At 38.6% G+C, this 17,487-nt stretch overlaps 1 protein-coding gene across 1 annotated transcript in view; it reads right to left on the reverse strand.

Moving 5' to 3' along the window:
- The window catches only part of LOC103172000 (histone-lysine N-methyltransferase ASH1L-like), a 34,015-nt gene extending 17,282 nt beyond the window's left edge, over positions 1 to 16,733 (reverse strand). Inside the window, exon 1 of the mRNA XM_042346362.1 lies at positions 16,534 to 16,733. Within this exon, the coding sequence (XP_042202296.1) occupies positions 16,534 to 16,720 (187 nt within the window). The 5' untranslated portion in view covers positions 16,721 to 16,733. The remainder of the gene's footprint in view (positions 1 to 16,533) is intronic.
- Between the last annotated feature and the right edge of the window lie 754 nt (positions 16,734 to 17,487).

Raw genomic sequence — 17,487 nt, forward strand, 5'->3', positions numbered from 1 at the left:
CACAACATACAGACGTACAAAGACGTACAGATACACAGAAACATACAGATACACAAACACATACAGATACACAAACACATACAGATATACAAACACAAACAGATACACAAACACATACAGATACACAAACACATACAGATACACAAGCACATACAGATACACAAACACATACACAAACAGATACACAAACACATAGAGATACACAAACATGTACAGACACACAAACACATACAGATACACAAACACATACAGATACACAAACACATACAGCCACACAAACAGATACACAAACACACACAGATACAAAAACACATAGAGATACACAAACACATACAGATACACAAACACATACAGACACACAAACACATACAGATACACAAACACATACAGACACACAAACACATACAGATACACAAACACATACAGATACACAAACACATACAGATACACATACACAAACAGATACACAAACACATAGATACACAAACATATACAGCCACACAAACACATACAGACAAACAAACACATAGATACACAACATATAGACATACAAACACGTACAGATACACATAAACATACAGATACACAAACACAAACAGACAAACAAACACATAGATACACAACATACAGACAAACAAAGACGTACAGATACACAGAAACATACAGATACACAAACATATACAGATACACAAACACATACAGATACACAAACGATACACAAACACATACAGCCACACAAAGACATACAGACACACAAACACATACAGATACAAAAACACACAAACACATACAGATACCCAAACACATACAGATACACAAACACATACAGACACACAAACACATAGAGATACACAAACACATAGAGATACACAAACACATAGAGATACACAAACACATACAGGTACACAAACACATACAGCCACACAAACACATACGGACACATAAACACATACAGATACACAAACGCACACAGATACACAAACATATACACAAACAGATACAGCCACCCAAACACATACAGATACACAAACACATACAGATACACAAACACAAACAGATACACATACACAAACAGATACACAAACACATAGATACACAAACATATACAGCCACACAAACACATACAGACACACAAACACACAGATACACAAACACATAGATACACAACACATACAGATACAGAAATACATACAGATACCCAAACACATACAGATACCCAAACACATACAGATACACAAACACATACAGATACACAAACACATACAGATACACAAACACATACAGACACACAAACACATACAGATACACAAACACATAGAGCCACACAAACACATACAGACATACAAACACATAGAGATACACAAACACATAGATACACAACACATACAGATACAGAAACACATACAGTTACACAAACACAAACAGATACACAAATACATACAGATACACAAACACACATAGATACACAAACACATACAGACACACAAACATACAGATACACAAACACATACAGATACACAAACACATACAGACACAGAAACACATACAGATACCCAAACACATACAGATACACAAACACATACAGACACAGAAACGCATACAGATACACAAACACATACAGATACACAAACACATACAGATACACAAACACATACAAATACACAAACACATACAGATACACAAACACATACAGACACACAAACACATACAGATACACAAACACATAGATACACAACACATACAGATACAGAAACACATACAGATACACAAACACAAACCGATACACAAATACATACAGATACACAAACACACATAGATACACAAACACATACAGACACACAAACATACAGATACACAAACACATACAGATACACAAACACAAACACGTACAGACAAACAAACACATAGATACACAACATATAGACATACAAACACGTATAGATACACAGAAACATACAGATACACAAACACAAACAAACATAGATACACAACATACAGACACACAAACACATACAGATACACAGAAACATACAGATACAGAAACACATACAGATACACAGAAACATACAGATACACAAACATATACAAATACACAAACACATACAGATACACAAACGATACACAAACACATACAGCCACACAAAGACATACAGACACACAAACACATACAGATACACAAACACACACAAATACACAAACACATACAGATACCCAAACACATACAGATACCCAAACACATACAGATACACAAACACATACAGACACACAAACACATACAGATACACAAACACATACAGACACACAAACACATACAGATACACAAACGCACACAGATACACAAACACATACAGATACACAAACACATACAGACACACAAACACATACAGATAAACAAACACATACAGCCACACAAACACATACAGATACCCAAACGCATACAGATACCCAAACACATACAGCCACACAAACACAAACAGATACACAAACACACACAGATACACAAACACATACAGATACACAAACACATACAGACACACAAACACATCGAGATACACAAACACACATAGATACACAAACACATACAGATACCCAAACACATACCGATACACAAACACACACAGATACCCAAACACGTACAGATACACAAACATACACAGGTACACAAACACATACAAATACACAAACACATACAGATACACAAACAGATACACAAACACATACAGATACACAAACACATACAGATACACAAACACATACAGATACCCAAACACATAGAGATACACAAACACATAGATACACAATACATACAGATACAGAAACACATACAGATACACAAACACAAACAGATACAGAAATACATACAGATACACAAACATATACAGATACACAAACACATACAGATACCCAAACACATACAGAAACACAAACACATACAGATACACAAACGCACACAGATACACAAACACATACAGATACACAAACACATACAGGTACACAAACAGATACAGCCACACAAACACATACAGATACACAAATGATACACAAACACATAGAGCCACACAAAGACACACAGACACACAAACACATACAAATACACAAACACATACAGACACACAAACACATACAGATACACAAACACATACAGACACACAAACACATACAGATACACAAACGCACACAGAAACACAAACACATACAGATACACAAACACATACAGATACACAAACGCACACAGAAACACAAACACATACAGATACACAAACACATACAGACACACAAACAAATACAGATACCCAAACGCATACAGATACCCAAACACATACAGACAAACAAACACATAGATACACAACATATAGACATACAAACACGTACAGATACACATAAACATACAGATACACAAACACAAACAGACAAACAAACACATAGATACACAACATACAGACAAACAAAGACGTACAGATACACAGAAACATACAGATACACAAACATATACAGATACACAAACACATACAGATACACAAACGATACACAAACACATACAGCCACACAAAGACATACAGACACACAAACACATACAGATACAAAAACACACAAACACATACAGATACCCAAACACATACAGATACACAAACACATACAGACACACAAACACATAGAGATACACAAACACATAGAGATACACAAACACATAGAGATACACAAACACATACAGGTACACAAACACATACGGACACACAAACACATACAGATACACAAACGCACACAGATACACAAACACATACACAAACAGATACAGCCACCCAAACACATACAGATACACAAACACATACAGATACACAAACACAAACAGATACACATACACAAACAGATACACAAACACATAGATACACAAACATATACAGCCACACAAACACATACAGACACACAAACACACAGAGATACACAAACACATAGATACACAACACATACAGATACAGAAATACATACAGATACCCAAACACATACAGATACCCAAACACATACAGATACACAAACACATACAGATACACAAACACATAGAGATACACAAACACACACAGATACACAAAAACATACAGATACACAAACACATACAGACACACAAACACATACAGATACACAAACACATACAGATACACAAACACATACAGATACACAAACGCACACAGATACACAAACACATACAGATACCCAAACACATACAGATACCCAAACACATACAGATACACAAACACATACAGACACACAAACACATACAGATACACAAACACATACAGACACACAAACACATACAGATACACAAACGCACACAGATACACAAACACATACAGATACACAAACACATACAGACACACAAACACATACAGATACCCAAACGCATACAGATACCCAAACACATACAGCCACACAAACACAAACAGATACACAAACACACACAGATACACAAACACATACAGATACACAAACACATACAGACACACAAACACATAGATACACAACATATAGACATACAAACACGTACAGATACACAGAAACATACAGATACACAAACACAAACAGACAAACAAACACATAGATACACAACATACAGACAAACAAAGACGTACAGATACACAGAAACATGCAGATACAGAAACACATGCAGATACACAAACGATACACAAACACATAGAGCCACACAAAGACATACAGACACACAAACACATACAGATACACAAACACATACAGATACACAAACACATACAGCCACACAAACACATACGGACACACAAACACATACAGATACACAAACGCACAGATACACAAACACATACAGATACACAAACAGATACAGACACACAAACACATAGATACACAAACACATACAGATACCTAAACACATACAGATACACAAACACACAGATACACAAACGCATACAGATACCCAAACACATACAGATACACAAACACATACAGACACACAAACACATAGATACACAAACACATACAGATACACAAACATACACAGATACACAAACACATACAAATACACAAACACATACAGATACACAAACATATACAGATACATAAACACATACAGATACACAAACACATACAGATACAGAAACACATACAGATACACAAACACAAACAGACAAACAAACACATAGATACACAACATACAGACATACAAACACGTATAGATACACGGAAACATACAGATACACAAACACATACAGATACACAGAAACATACAGATACACAAACACATACAGAGACACAGAAACATACAGATACACAAACACATACAGATACACAAACACATCCAGATACACAAACACATACAGACACACAAACACATAGAGATACACAAACACATACAGATACACAGAAACATACAGATACACAAACACATACAGAGACACAGAAACATACAGATACACAACACATACAGATACACAAACGTACACATACACAAACACATACAGACACACAAACACATACAGACACACAAACACATACAGATACACATACACATACAGATACACAAACATATACAGCCACACAAACACATACAGACACACAAACACATAGAGATACACAAATGCATAGATACACAACACATACAGATACAGAAACACATACAGTTACACAAACACATACAGACAACAAACACATAGATACACAACATAGACATACAAACACGTACAGATACACAGAAACATACAGTTACACAAACACATACAGACAACAAACACATAGATACACAACATACAGACATACAAACACGTATAGATACACGGAAACATACAGATACACAAACACATACAGATACACAGAAACATACAGATACACAAACACATACAGAGACACAGAAACATACAGATACACAAACACATACAGATACACAAACACATCCAGATACACAAACATATACAGACACAGATACACATACAGATACACAAACACATACAGGTACACAAACAGATACAGCCACACAAACACATACAGATACACAAATGATACACAAACACATAGAGCCACACAAAGACACACAGACACACAAACACATACAAATACACAAACACATACAGACACACAAACACATACAGATACACAAACACATACAGACACACAAACACATACAGATACACAAACGCACACAGAAACACAAACACATACAGATACACAAACACATACAGATACACAAACGCACACAGATACACAAACACATACAGATACACAAACACATACAGACACACAAACACATACAGATACCCAAACGCATACAGATACCCAAACACCTACAGCCACACAAACACAAACAGATACACAAACACACACAGATACACAAAAACATACAGATACACAAACACATACAGACACACAAACACATACAGATACACAAACACATACAGATACACAAACACATACAGATACACAAACGCACACAGATACACAAACACATACAGATACCCAAACACATACAGATACCCAAACACATACAGATACACAAACACATACAGACACACAAACACATACAGATACACAAACACATACAGACACACAAACACATACAGATACACAAACGCACACAGATACACAAACACATACAGATACACAAACACATACAGGTACACAAACACATACAGACACACAAACACATACAGATACCCAAACGCATACAGATACCCAAACATATACAGCCACACAAACACAAACAGATACACAAACACACACAGATACACAAACACATACAGATACACAAACACATACAGACACACAAACACATAGAGATACACAAACACATAGATACACAACACATACAGATACACAAACGTACACATACACAAACACATACAGACACACAAACACATACAGACACACAAACACATACAGATACACATACATATACAGATACACAAACATATACAGCCACACAAACACATACAGACACACAAACACATAGAGATACACAAATGCATAGATACACAACACATACAGATACACAAACACATACAGATACACAAACGCACACAGATACACAAACACATACAGATACCCAAACACATACAGATACCCAAACACATACAGATACACAAACACATACAGACACACAAACACATACAGATACACAAACACATACAGACACACAAACACATACAGATACACAAACGCACACAGATACACAAACACATACAGATACACAAACACATACAGGTACACAAACACATACAGACACACAAACACATACAGATACCCAAACGCATACAGATACCCAAACACATACAGATACACAAACACATACAGATACACAAACACATAGAGATACACAAACACACACAGATACACAAAAACATACAGATACACAAACACATACAGACACACAAACACATACAGATACACAAACACATACAGATACACAAACACATACAGATACACAAACGCACACAGATACACAAACACATACAGATACCCAAACACATACAGATACCCAAACACATACAGATACACAAACACATACAGACACACAAACACATACAGATACACAAACACATACAGACACACAAACACATACAGATACACAAACGCACACAGATACACAAACACATAGAGATACACAAACACATAGATACACAACACATACAGATACACAAACGTACACATACACAAACACATACAGACACACAAACACATACAGACACACAAACACATACAGATACACATACACATACAGATACACAAACATATACAGCCACACAAACACATACAGACACACAAACACATAGAGATACACAAATGCATAGATACACAACACATACAGATACAGAAACACATACAGTTACACAAACACATACAGACAACAAACACATAGATACACAACATAGACATACAAACACGTACAGATACACAGAAACATACAGTTACACAAACACATACAGACAACAAACACATAGATACACAACATACAGACATACAAACACGTACAGATACACAGAAACATACAGATACACAAACATATACAGACACAGATACACATACAGATACACAAACACATACAGGTACACAAACAGATACAGCCACACAAACACATACAGATACACAAAATGATACACAAACACATAGAGCCACACAAAGACACACAGACACACAAACACATACAAATACACAAACACATACAGACACACAAACACATACAGATACACAAACACATACAGACACACAAACACATACAGATACACAAACGCACACAGAAACACAAACACATACAGATACACAAACACATACAGATACACAAACGCACACAGATACACAAACACATACAGATACACAAACACATACAGATACACAAACACATACAGACACACAAACACATACAGATACACAAACACATACAGACACACAAACACATACAGATACACAAACACATACAGGTACACAAACACATACAGACACACAAACACATACAGATACCCAAACGCATACAGATACCCAAACACCTACAGCCACACAAACACAAACAGATACACAAACACACACAGATACACAAAAACATACAGATACACAAACACATACAGACACACAAACACATACAGATACACAAACACATACAGATACACAAACACATACAGATACACAAACGCACACAGATACACAAACACATACAGATACCCAAACACATACAGATACCCAAACACATACAGATACACAAACACATACAGACACACAAACACATACAGATACACAAACACATACAGACACACAAACACATACAGATACACAAACGCACACAGATACACAAACACATACAGATACACAAACACATACAGGTACACAAACACATACAGACACACAAACACATACAGATACCCAAACGCATACAGATACCCAAACATATACAGCCACACAAACACAAACAGATACACAAACACACACAGATACACAAACACATACAGATACACAAACACATACAGACACACAAACACATAGAGATACACAAACACATAGATACACAACACATACAGATACACAAACGTACACATACACAAACACATACAGACACACAAACACATACAGACACACAAACACATACAGATACACATACATATACAGATACACAAACATATACAGCCACACAAACACATACAGACACACAAACACATAGAGATACACAAATGCATAGATACACAACACATACAGATACACAAACACATACAGATACACAAACGCACACAGATACACAAACACATACAGATACCCAAACACATACAGATACCCAAACACATACAGATACACAAACACATACAGACACACAAACACATACAGATACACAAACACATACAGACACACAAACACATACAGATACACAAACGCACACAGATACACAAACACATACAGATACACAAACACATACAGGTACACAAACACATACAGACACACAAACACATACAGATACCCAAACGCATACAGATACCCAAACACATACAGATACACAAACACATACAGATACACAAACACATAGAGATACACAAACACACACAGATACACAAAAACATACAGATACACAAACACATACAGACACACAAACACATACAGATACACAAACACATACAGATACACAAACACATACAGATACACAAACGCACACAGATACACAAACACATACAGATACCCAAACACATACAGATACCCAAACACATACAGATACACAAACACATACAGACACACAAACACATACAGATACACAAACACATACAGACACACAAACACATACAGATACACAAACGCACACAGATACACAAACACATAGAGATACACAAACACATAGATACACAACACATACAGATACACAAACGTACACATACACAAACACATACAGACACACAAACACATACAGACACACAAACACATACAGATACACATACACATACAGATACACAAACATATACAGCCACACAAACACATACAGACACACAAACACATAGAGATACACAAATGCATAGATACACAACACATACAGATACAGAAACACATACAGTTACACAAACACATACAGACAACAAACACATAGATACACAACATAGACATACAAACACGTACAGATACACAGAAACATACAGTTACACAAACACATACAGACAACAAACACATAGATACACAACATACAGACATACAAACACGTACAGATACACAGAAACATACAGATACACAAACATATACAGACACAGATACACATACAGATACACAAACACATACAGGTACACAAACAGATACAGCCACACAAACACATACAGATACACAAATGATACACAAACACATAGAGCCACACAAAGACACACAGACACACAAACACATACAAATACACAAACACATACAGACACACAAACACATACAGATACACAAACACATACAGACACACAAACACATACAGATACACAAACGCACACAGAAACACAAACACATACAGATACACAAACACATACAGATACACAAACGCACACAGATACACAAACACATACAGATACACAAACACATACAGATACACAAACACATACAGACACACAAACACATACAGATACACAAACACATACAGACACACAAACACATACAGATACACAAACACATACAGGTACACAAACACATACAGACACACAAACACATACAGATACCCAAACGCATACAGATACCCAAACACATACAGCCACACAAACACAAACAGATACACAAACACACACAGATACACAAACACATACAGATACACAAACACATACAGACACACAAACACATAGAGATACACAAACACATAGATACACAACACATACAGATACACAAACGTACACATACACAAACACATACAGACACACAAACACATACAGACACACAAACACATACAGATACACATACACATACAGATACACAAACATATACAGCCACACAAACACATACAGACACACAAACACATAGAGATACACAAATGCATAGATACACAACACATACAGATACACAAACACATACAGATACACAAACGCACACAGATACACAAACACATACAGATACCCAAACACATACAGATACCCAAACACATACAGATACACAAACACATACAGACACACAAACACATACAGATACACAAACACATACAGACACACAAACACATACAGATACACAAACGCACACAGATACACAAACACATACAGATACACAAACACATACAGGTACACAAACACATACAGACACACAAACACATACAGATACCCAAACGCATACAGATACCCAAACACATACAGCCACACAAACACAAACAGATACCCAAACGCATACAGATACCCAAACATATACAGCCACACAAACACAAACAGATACACAAACACACACAGATACACAAACACATACAGATACACAAACACATACAGACACACAAACACATAGAGATACACAAACACATAGATACACAACACATACAGATACACAAACGTACACATACACAAACACATACAGACACACAAACACATACAGACACACAAACACATACAGATACACATACACATACAGATACACAAACATATACAGCCACACAAACACATACAGACACACAAACACATAGAGATACACAAATGCATAGATACACAACACATACAGATACAGAAACACATACAGTTACACAAACACATACAGACAACAAACACATAGATACACAACATAGACATACAAACACGTACAGATACACAGAAACATACAGTTACACAAACACATACAGACAACAAACACATAGATACACAACATACAGACATACAAACACGTACAGATACACAGAAACATACAGATACACAAACATATACAGACACAGATACACATACATATACACAAACACATATAATATAATAATCCTTGCATTTGATATAGCGCTTTTCACATCTTCTCGACGGCTCAAAGCGCTGCACAGGGTAGACTGTAAAGTGAATTGAGCGTATACAAACAAAATATACCGACGCACACATAAACACAAAAATACACATACACGCAAATACAGACACACATATAGACAAGCAACATATATAGACACATACAGACACACTCACAGACACACACACATATAGAGACACACACACATACACACATATACAGACACACACAGACATAAAGACACACATATACATACAGACCCACATACATACAAATACGCACCGACACGTACAAATACAGACACACATATACAGACACATACAGACAAACAAACATGCAGACACGCATTCCAACACACACATACAGACACACATACATATAGACACAAACACACATAGACACACATACACATCCAGACACACACATAGTCACATAAAAACACACATACACATACAAATCCATACATAGACACACATACATAAACACACACAGATACCCACACATACAGATACACATTCATATACACACACATACAAACACACACAGACAAATACACACAGACACACTCATACATACACACATACAGACATACGACAGACACACACACACAAATACAGAAACACACATAGATACATACACAGATACAGAAACACCCACATACAGACACACACACACACATACAGACAGACATATACAGACACACACACATACATAAAAATACATACACAGACACATACATACATACAGACACAGACAGACAGACACACACACACACACATACAGACACTCACATACATACAGATGCACACACATATACAGACACACACAGACACACATGCAGACACACAAACATACATCCAGATACACACACATATACAGACACACACAGACATAAAGATACACATACTCACAGACATAAAGATATAATCAGACAGACACACACACAGATACACACACATACATAAACACACACAGATACACACACGCACACAGACACAGACACATACACACATGCAGACACACACACATATACAAACACATACGCAGACACATGCAAAGTACTTATTCAGTACGTCAGCCATGCCCTCTGCCTCTATAAGATTTCCTCTTTGGTCCCTAATTGGACATACCTTAACTTTGACAAACCTTTTATTCTTTAAAATAAAATATGTTAGGGTTCCCTTTTATGTTACCCACAAATCTTTTCTCATATAATCTCTTTGCCCTTCTGATTTCCATTTTCAGTTCTCCTCAGCACTTTTATATCCTTTTTGATTATTTTCTGTATTTTGGAACTGACATTTATCATAAGCCTCCTTTTTACATTTTATTTTAATCCCTTTGTGGGAACGTATTTGTTCTATCACCGAACTGTCTCCTCCTTGAAGGCTTCCCATTGCTCATCAGTTGTTTTACCTGCAAATCTTTCTTTCCAGTACACCTTGGACAGGTCCCTGTTTAACTCACTGAAATTAGCCTCTTCTAGATGAGTATCTTCACCTTTGATTAGTCTAACAAATCTAATAGAATTTTTCGATGAGGTAACGGAGAGGGTCGATAACGGTAGTGCCGTTGATATAGTTTATATGGACTTTCAAAAGGCATTTGACAAAGTGCCACATGAAAGGATTGTAAGAAAGATAGAAGCCCACGGTATAAAAGGGACAGTGGCAGCGGATCCAGAACTCACTGGGAGACAGAAAGCAGAGAGTTGTGGTGAACGGCTGCTTTTCTGACCGGAGGGAAGTGTACAGTGGTGCCAGGGATCGGTATTAGGACCACTGCTCTTCTTAATACACATAAATGATCTGGACTTGGGTATAGCAAGTACCATTTCCAAGTTTGCGCATGACACAAAGTTAGGGAGGGGGTAAACAGTGAGAAGGACAGGAGCCGACTGCAGGAAGACATAGACAGATGGTAAAATGGGCGACACATGGCAGAGGAGTTTCAATGTGGAGAAATGTGAGGTACTGCATTTTGGTAGAAAGAATGAGGGGCAATATAGGCGGTAATACAATCTTAATGGGGTAAAACAACAGAGAGACCTGGGGGTGGGGGCAGGTAAATGAATCCATGAAGGTGGAAGGACAGGTAGATACAGCTGTAAAAAGGGCATATGAGATACTAGGCTTTATAAATAGGGGCATAGAGTACAAGAGTCAGGAGGTTATGATTAACCCATATAAACACTGGTTAGGCCTCAGTTAGAATACTGCGCCCAGTTCTGGGCACCACATGATAGGAAGGATGTTAAGGCATTGGAAAGGGTGCAGAGGAGATTTACGAGGATGGTACCAGGAATGAGGGACCGTGATGATGAGGAAAGGCTGGAGAGGTGAGGATTATTCTCATTGGAGCAGAGAAGGTTATGAGGACCTAATAGAGGTCTTCAATATCATGAGGGGATTTGATAGGTTAGAAAGTGAAAAACTGTTTCCACTGGTTGGTGTGTCGGTGACTCGAGGTCAGATTCAAAATAGTCTCTAAAGGAAGCCGAGGGGAGGTGGGAAGGAATTTCTTCACGCAGCGAGTTGTTGGAATCTGGAATGCATTGCCTGAAAGGGCGGTGGAGGCCGATTCGATAACTACTTTTAAAAATATGGTGGACGGGTATGTGAGGAGGACGGGTTTGCAGGTTATGGGGAAAGAGCTGGGGAGTGGGATTGACATTACATTGCTCTATTCAAGGAGATGGCACAAACTCGATGGGCCGAATGGCATCTTTTTGTGCTGTACGATTCTATGATTCTATGATTGTTCTTTGTCCCTTTCCATAGGTTCTCTAAACCTAATGATGTTGTGATCACTGTCATCCAGATGCTCTCCTACTGAAAGCTGTTCCAATTGCCCCACTTCATTCCCCAGAACTAGATCCAGCTCTGCTTCCTTCCTAGGTGGGCTGGAAACATACTGATCCAGAAAGTTATTCTTCACACGTTTCAGGAATCCACCCCCCTCCTTGCCCTTTACAGTCAGTCCACGTTAGGATGAATGAAGTCCCCCATTATCACTACCCTATAGGTTTGGCATCTATTCTGAAATCTGTTTGCAGATTTGCTTGTCTCTCTGCTCTCTCTATTTGGGGATCTATAGTACACACCTAACAGAGTAACAGCTCCTTTTCTGCTCCTTAACACTAAGCAAATAGATTATATTTTTGGACCCTTTAGCACATCGTCCTTTTTCAGTGCCATAACCATGTCTTTAATCAATATTGCCGGCCACCCCTCCTTTTCCTTCCCTATCCCACCTAAGTACATTGCAATAATAATAATAATAATAATAATAATAATAATCCTTGCATTTGATATAGCGCTTTTCACGTCGGGAGGACGTCCCAAAGCGTTTCACAGAACACACTGTAAAGTGAATTGACTGTATATTTGTGGGCGAACGCGGCAGCCAATTGCGCACAGCAATGTCCCACAAACAGTCATGGATTGAAAATGACCAATTTATTATTGTTTTTTTTGTTTTTTTTGGAGGGATTATTATTAGGCGTGTGGAGTAAGGAAACTTGCCCAAACTTGTAGCCAGGAATATTGAGCTGCCATTCATGCCCTTGTTTGAGCCAGGTCTCCGTTATTGCCATTACATCATAACCCCATGTGGCAACTTGAGCCGCAGCTTACCAACCTTATTTGTCACACTCCATGCATTTACACACATGCCCTCCAAGACCGACTGAGTCTGTTCTGCATTTTGCCCCCTATCTAATCCCTACTTTCTCTGGATTACTCCTTATTACATTGCTATTTATCTCTCCCAGCCCTCTATGTAACTTGCTTCTCCTCTCCCTGATGCTACATCCTGAGTGCTTTCCCCCTCAAAATTGGTTTAATCTTTCCCCACAACACTAGTTAACTTCCCTGCAAGGACATTGGTCCCAGCCCGGTTCAGGTTTAACCCATCTACCTTGTACGGTCCCTCCTAGACCAGAACTGGTCCCAATATTGCAGGAATCTGAAGCCCTCCTTTCTGCACCGTTTCTCCAGCCATGTATTCATGTGTTTGATCCTGCTGGTTTGATACTCACTTGCATGAGGCACTGGGAGTAATCCAGAGGTCATCGCCTTTGAAGAACTACTTTTTAGCTTATTCCCTAGTTTCTGATACTCAACATGGACCATAACTTCTGGATGTTTCCTTTCGCCATGTAGAATGTTTTGGACCCGTTCCGTGATGTTTTCAACCCTGGTACCAGGGAGGCAACATACCCTGCAAGAGTTGTTTTTGATTTCAGAAACGCCGTCTACTCCTTTCTCCGTTGTGTCCTCAATGACAATTGCATTGACACATTCTCTGTGTCACCCTGTGTAACCATTGGCTTTTGACTCTCCTCCCCAGAAGTGTCATTACCCTCACTGGTGTTCAGTACAGAGAACCGGTTTGTGAGTGCCACACTCTGACGGTATTTCTGCACTACCCGTCCCCTCTTCCTACCATGCCGGGTGGTCATCAATCACTCTCCTCATGAACCCACTTGTTCAAGATACAAACACACACATACAGACAAACTCACATATATCGACACACAAACACACACACACTCACACAGGCAATCACACATAGACACACACATGCATAGAGACAACACACAGACACACACACACAGACACACACACACACCTTTGTAGGATATGATGGTATCTGAGATGTCTTTGAAGATCTGTGCCAAACGTGCAGTGCGAGCGACCTCGATGTTCTCCTCCGCTGCAGCTAAGCGCCGGGTCCGCACTGAACGGGAGGTTTGTAGCGCGGAAAACTGGGTCATGAAAACATCTGAGGGATTGAGAGAAACAAACAAGTTAGACATTCCAGCACATCGCCCCAGCTCCGATTCAGATGGATACTTCTTGATTAAACTTTAGCACAGAGGTAACAACAACAACAACAACAACAACAAGATTCCATTTATAAAGCGCCTTTCACGTCAGGAGGACGTCCCAAGGCGCTGCACAGTTGGGTCAGGACCCGAGCTGGGGGGAATGGTCAGGGTTATGGGAGGGAAGTGAGGGAGCGAGAAGGGGGGAAATGGTCAGGGTGAGGGGAGGGAAGGGAGGGAGCGAGGAGGGGGAAGAGAGTCCAGAGGGGAGCTGAAGGCTGAAGGTCAAAGAGAAAGGTTTTGAGACCGACCTTGAAGGAGGAGAGGGAGGAAGCGGCGAAGGCACTGGGGGATAGAGTTCCAGAGCCTCGGGGCTGAGAGGCTGAAGGCCACCGATGGTAGGGCGATTGGGGCGGGGGACGTGGAGCAGACCGGAGCCGGAGGAGGTAAAGGTAAAGGTAAAGGAAGGAGACTGTCTTGAAGGGGAAAGACAAGGATTTTGAAATCTATACTATGTGTGATGGGAAGCCAATGGAGTCGGGCAAGGATCATAGAATCATGCAGCACAGAAGGAGGCCATTTGGCCCATGATGTCTGCGCCAGCTCCTAAAAAAACAATCCAACTCAATCCCACTGGCTCACTTTCTCTCCGTAGCCCTGCAATCCTATCCTCGCCAAACACCCATCTACAACTCTCTTAAAAGTTGCTAATGAATCGGCTTCCACCACCCTTTCAGGTAATGCATTCCAGATCCCAA

This window comes from Callorhinchus milii, unplaced genomic scaffold (assembly GCF_018977255.1).
Source record: "Callorhinchus milii isolate IMCB2004 unplaced genomic scaffold, IMCB_Cmil_1.0 Scaffold660, whole genome shotgun sequence".
Classification (NCBI taxonomy): domain Eukaryota; kingdom Metazoa; phylum Chordata; class Chondrichthyes; order Chimaeriformes; family Callorhinchidae; genus Callorhinchus; species Callorhinchus milii.